Source organism: Cygnus olor, chromosome 17 (assembly GCF_009769625.2).
Source record: "Cygnus olor isolate bCygOlo1 chromosome 17, bCygOlo1.pri.v2, whole genome shotgun sequence".
In the NCBI taxonomy this organism is placed as follows: Eukaryota; Metazoa; Chordata; class Aves; order Anseriformes; family Anatidae; genus Cygnus; species Cygnus olor.
Genome location: NC_049185.1, coordinates 13,239,470 through 13,244,970, shown reverse-complemented (window position 1 = coordinate 13,244,970; position 5,501 = coordinate 13,239,470). Strand labels below are relative to the sequence as shown.

Sequence of the window (5,501 nt, the reverse complement as noted above, 5' to 3'; positions counted from 1 at the left end):
GTGATGGTGGTGAGGGTGAGCGGTGGTGACGGTGGTGAGGGTGATGGTGAGGGTGGTGGTGATGGTGACGATGGTGGTGAGGGTGATGGTGACAGTGATGGTGGTGGTGATGGTGGTGATGGTGACGATGGTGGTGATGGTGATGATGCGGTGATGGGGATGCAGGTGATGCCGATGCTGGTGATGGGGAAGGAGGTGATGCTGATGCCGGTGCCGGTGCTGCCACCTCGAGCCGTGCCCCCAGCGCCTCCTCAGCCCCGCCGCACGGCCGGGCTCCAGGTGCCACCTCCCGGGCGGCCGCGGCACTGCACGGCGCCGGGGCCCCGCTCTGCTCCGGGGCTCCCCCGGGCTGGGGGAGCCCGGCTCGCCCCTGCTGAGGCTGGGAGCACCCCAGCACCCCACGGTTCCTCGTTTGGCCCCGCCGAGCCAGCGCTGCCCGTGAATCAGAGGCTGCCTCGGGCATGTTGTGGAGCCACGGTGCCAGCTCGCCCGTCCGTCACCGCTCGTGGGAGCAGTGGGAAGAGGAGCCCGAAGGCAGTGCCCAAAAAAGGGTGCTCAGCAGTCTCTCTTCTCCTCTCAGCCCCTCTTCTTCTCCGTTTTCCCAAGTGCCAGGCGAGGTCAGGGTGGGCGTTCAGTTACCTCACTTGCCCTGCCTGGGGAAACCGAGGCACGGGCTCTGCTCCCCCGGCTGGGAGGCCGCTGCGGGGACACCAGGGAAAACATCACGGGGCTGCTTGGAAGGGGAAGTGCTGGAGGCCGTGCAGAGACACGTGGCCATCCCAGGGGAGACCCAACAGGAAGCAAAACTCATGGGGAATTTTGCTGGAGATTCTAGAGGAATTTGGGTGATTCTCCAAAGCAGCCGCCAAGGGGCTCTCCAGGAAGGGGCCGGGCACCCAGCGGGGGAACAATGTCTGCTAAAGTGGCTGCACGAAGCGGTCGGGGTTTTGGAGTCCTGGCAAACGACCGTGGCTGCTTTTTTTCAGTTTCCCAGGCTGGTTTAAAAAAGGTCTTGCTTCTCCCCACGGGCCTTCCCCCTCCTAATCTGGGTGTGTGAAAGGGCACCTCGCAGCGAGGCAGGGAGATAAGCGCTGCAGAGAGCCACAACTTCACACCAGCGGCCTTGAACAGAGCCACTCCGCTCAGGAGGGAAGATAAAGCCCGGATCGTTTTAGTGCTGTTTTAAATCCTTTTTTACAGACCGAAAGAGAAAGTCTGCAGGTGATGGAGGAACCCCTTGGTGAACTGAAAACCTCTGCCCCGAGCAGAGGTTGCAAAGCCTGGAGCACAACCTGCAGGCAACGGTTGTTGCTTACGGCAGGATTTCTTAATCAGTGTCCTTCAAAACAAATGCCAGCACCATTTTTGCTGAACCATACACATTGCTGAACAGGGAAATGAAGGAACTGCAGGAAACGGACAGAGATAGGGAGAGCAAAGCCTTGAAGCTGGTATTTATTGGGCACGGTGAGGATGGGAGCGCTGCCAAGGTAGCCCTTGGGCTGGTGGTGCTTTCAGCACGGAAGGCTTCTCCCAGCAAAGGTTTGTGGCTGTCCCAGGACATGGACGTCTCAGCTGGACCCGCTCACCCCTGGCCTGGATGGAGCAAGCGCTGGCCGCCTGGCCGAGCGCATCAGCGGCTCGAGTGCTGCGCGGCTTCTGCCATCAGGAAGCAGCGAGGGGGTCGCAACCCCTGCCCACGCAGTTGCACAACGCCCAGCGCCTCCAGTGCCTGCACCAGCCCAGCTAATGGCTCATCGCCCGCTGCTTTCCAGCTCCTCACACTGGTCATCACCTGCCCCCAGACGGCTGGCCAGACCGCTCAGCTTCTTCCTCAACGCCTCCTTTCCCCTCACATGGACACAGCCCCCTCTCCGGCTGCTTTGTCCTCTCCCAAGGACACGGCTCGGTGCGCAGGAGAGCAGCCAGGACTTGCAGCTTGGCACTGCACCAAGCAGATCTCCCACCCACGCAGGACCGGCCTCTCCCCTGCTGCCTTTTCCTCCAGCCCTCCCCGCTGAGCCTGTAGCACGCAGCCGTCCCTCACCCTCCGCCAGGCGCTCCTGGGTGCACACACCAAAGAGCTGACTCTAAAATTCAGCGTTGTCAGCTGCTGTCAGCACTGAGCTCCTGGTTTTCCACCTGTGCACCCATCCATGCATCTGTGCACCCCTGCATCCATCCACCCACACATCCATGCACACATCCATCCACCCATCCATCCATCCATCCGTACACCCATGCATGCATCCACCCCTGGGTGTGCGCCTCCCAGGTCTGCATTTGTGCCCCTCGCCGCGGCCCCCCGGGGGCTGGGGCCAACCCGGGTCCCCAGCCAGGTCCTTGGCGAGGGGCGGTGGAGGAGGAGGAGGAGTAAGAGGAGAAGAAGGAGGAGGAGGAGCCGGGAGGCAGCGCTCCGCCCGCGGCGCCGGCCCGAGGCGCGCCGGAGACCGGGGAGCCGAGGACAAAAGGTGGCCGGGGGGGACCGGAGCTGGCGGAGCCGGGACGGGGCTGGAGGCGGGGGCGGCGCCGAACCGAACCGGAGCGGGAACCGGAGCGGGAACCGGAGCAGGAACCGGAGCGGGAACCGGAGCGGGAACCGGAGCGCCCGAGGCTGGGGAAGTCGTGGTGGGGCTCGGCCGGGGCGGTCCCGGTGCCGCCGAGCAGGGGAGGGCCCCCCCGCCTCCAAAGGTGCACGGGACTTTGGGGTCCCCAGGGACACCCCCAGCAGCCGGGGAAGGGGCACCCACCCGCTCCCTTAACCCCACGGTGGGGCCGGGTGGAAGCAAGCACTGATCCTCGCCCGGGTCCGCCAGGTGCTCCACAGGGGCTGCTCCGAGGGTGCTGAGCCCTGAGGGACAGCGAAGTGCCACCGAGGGTGTCCAGCCTCAGGGGACAGCGAGGTGTCAGCCCCGTGCCAGCGGCCGGCCCCACACCCAGTGCTCCCGTGCCCCCCGCGACCGCCTATGTGTTGCTGATGCTGGTGGCAGCCAGAGCCCGGAGCTAGAGGCAGAGCCGTGCCCGTGTGGTCCAGGTGGGTGGAAAGAAGTGGACGGTGAGGCCACCGCTGCTTAGGGGACGTGGGGAGGGGGGGGCCTTGCCTTGGGTGACACGGTCCCCGGTGAGCCGGATCTGTGTCGTGGGCCATAAACCCTCCCCGCCTGCGGTGGGGAGGAGCGCCACGACACAAGGCAAACACGGCGATAAGGTCACCTGCGCCGGGGGACGTGGGACACTGGGGCCAGCCCTGCCCGGGTCTCCTCCATGGGAAAACGCTCAGGTAGGGGGAACCCCTCCCTGGTGACCCCCCAGCCAGCACCCGCCAGCCGCAGCGGGGTTAACGTGGCCACGGTGTTTTTTCTCCGGCTCCATTTCCTGGGTGCCAGGGCCACCAGGAACAAAAAGCCGGCAAATTATTAATGTGCAACCCCGGGCTCTCTCCTCCCTGCAGGGCGCGGAGCCATGAAGCTGAACGAGCGGAGCCTGGCGTTTTACGCCACCTGCGACTCCCCCGCCGACAACGCCGGCTTCCTCTACAAGCGGGGCGAGCGGCACACGGCCTACCACCGGCGCTGGTTCGTGCTGAAGGGCAACATGCTCTTCTACTTCGAGGAGCGCGAGAGCCGCGAGCCGGTGGGCGTCATCGTGCTGGAGGGCTGCACGGTGGAGCTCTGCGACTCGGCCGAGGAGTTCGCCTTCGCCATCCGCTTCGGCGGCACCAAATCCCGCACCTACGTGCTGGCGGCCGAGAGCCAGGACGCCATGGAGTCGTGGGTGAAGTCGCTGTCGCGGGCCAGCTTCGACTACATGCGCGTGGTGGTGCGGGAGCTGGAGAAGCAGCTCGAGGAGATGCGCTGGGGACTGGCTGCCGGCCGCCCGTGCTGCCGGCACGCTCCTGCTGCCTGGAAGCCGCAGCCCTCAGGGCCGGAGCAGTCCCAGGAGCGGCTGCCAGCTCTGCCCGCCGTGCCGCCGAAGGAGAACGGCTGCGCGGTGTGGAACAACACTCCAGGCACCGACCGGCTGCCCGATGCCACCAGCTGTGACGGCAGCGATGATGACACCAACCCGCGGCCACCGCCGTTGCCACCGCGCAGGCGGGCGTCCAGCGGCGAGCCGGGCAGCACCGGGGCTGCCACAACCGAGAGCTCCTCCGCTTTCTGCCGGCTCCACGAGCGGTACGGCCGGGAGGTGGCCCGGCTGCGGCAGGACTGGCTGAAGAGGCAGCGTGACCACCAGCCCTGAGACGTGGTCGGGCCCTGGCGGCCCGTCCCGTACCCTCGGTGCCACCTGGGATGCGCAGCCCCTGCGGATTTCATTTGGAAACACACACTGAACAAGGTCTGCTGGGAGCTCCTGATGCTCCTGCGGGGGGGTTATGCACCCGCGAGGATTTTGGGGAGGGTTCGGATGGGTGTTTCGCTGCTGGGGGGGGGCCTGTGCCGCCTTCCCCACCCTGATCTCAGATGAGTTCCCTTGCATCCCTCTGCTCCGGCAGGATGTGGTTTGAAGAACGAAAACATGGGCGCACGCAGGCCTTCCCCAGTGACAGCACAGCACGCAGCGGCCACCATGCAGCCGGTGCCACCGGGGGGCTTGTGCGCTGCCGGCAGCCTTGCAGGGACTGGGGTCCTCCGCAGCACGCTGCTCAGATTCACCGTGCTCCCGGCCACGTCCCTCAGGGCTTCGGGACGGATATTTCAGGGCAGGGCATCGTCCGTGGGCTGGCTGACAAAGGGGAAGCATCGCGGTGCCGAACAGGAACGTATGTGTCAGCGGTGGAGGGTGTCGAGTGATTCATGTGCCGAAGCAGAGCGTGGCCACCGCCGGCGGTTCGTGGGTCTCCTGCAGACGTTTCTCTGCTGTTTCCCCAGCGGTTTGCACCAGCACCAACACCGCGGGCACAGGGGCAGGGTGACACCCCAGTATCCAGCTACCCGGTGTGGTGTGTACATTTATGTGGATGGTGTGTTTGCGTTAATTTCTGGGCACGGCCCTTTCCTGTGCTTCGGACACAAGGGACGGTGCTGCAGCCGGGTGTTGCACCAGCTTCTCCTGTGCTGCCTCTGCTGAATCCCTCCCCTCGGGGTCCGCCCCCAGATCTGGGGAAAGAAGCACTGGCAGCACCTGGGGTTTGGCTGGGTGGCTCCGTCTCAGTCTCCCTCTGCCTTCCCAGAACTGGCTCGTGTTTTTCCTACAATAAACAGTTTCAGAATTTCCCTCCTAACTCTGATTCTCATTTGTGCGTTTGGCTCAGGTGGGAATTAACCAGTGAGTTTAACCCCAATCCTGTCCCTGCCATGTCCACAGGGCCAGGCGCGGATGCTGTCACCCCAGCAGGACATAGCCAATGTGGGGGGCTTGCCCCAGGTCCCTGCCTGCGGGGATGGGGAGGGGATGGGATGGGATGGGGAGGGGATGGGATGGGGAGGGGAGGGGATGGGATGGGATGGGATGGGATGCCCCCAGCAGCTGCTGGAAGCAGGCACATCACCTCACCCAGC

The 5,501-nt window shown here is 65.1% G+C and overlaps 1 protein-coding gene across 3 annotated transcripts; it reads left to right on the top strand.

Moving 5' to 3' along the window:
• Positions 1-83: 83 nt before the first annotated feature.
• PHETA1 (PH domain containing endocytic trafficking adaptor 1) lies at positions 84-5,223 on the top strand. 3 transcript variants are annotated; one of them, XM_040577636.1, is made up of 2 exons: positions 84-2,471; positions 3,452-5,223. In XM_040577636.1, the coding sequence occupies exon 2, from the start codon at positions 3,463-3,465 to the stop codon at positions 4,240-4,242; it is 780 nt and encodes a 259-aa protein (XP_040433570.1). In that variant the 5' UTR covers positions 84-2,471; positions 3,452-3,462; the 3' UTR covers positions 4,243-5,223. The 3 variants fall into 3 exon arrangements, with proteins under 3 accessions (XP_040433570.1, XP_040433569.1, XP_040433568.1); XM_040577635.1 differs by lacking the exon at positions 84-2,471 and adding an exon at positions 2,487-3,034; XM_040577634.1 differs by lacking the exon at positions 84-2,471 and adding an exon at positions 2,487-3,280.
• The last annotated feature ends 278 nt before the right edge of the window (positions 5,224-5,501 follow it).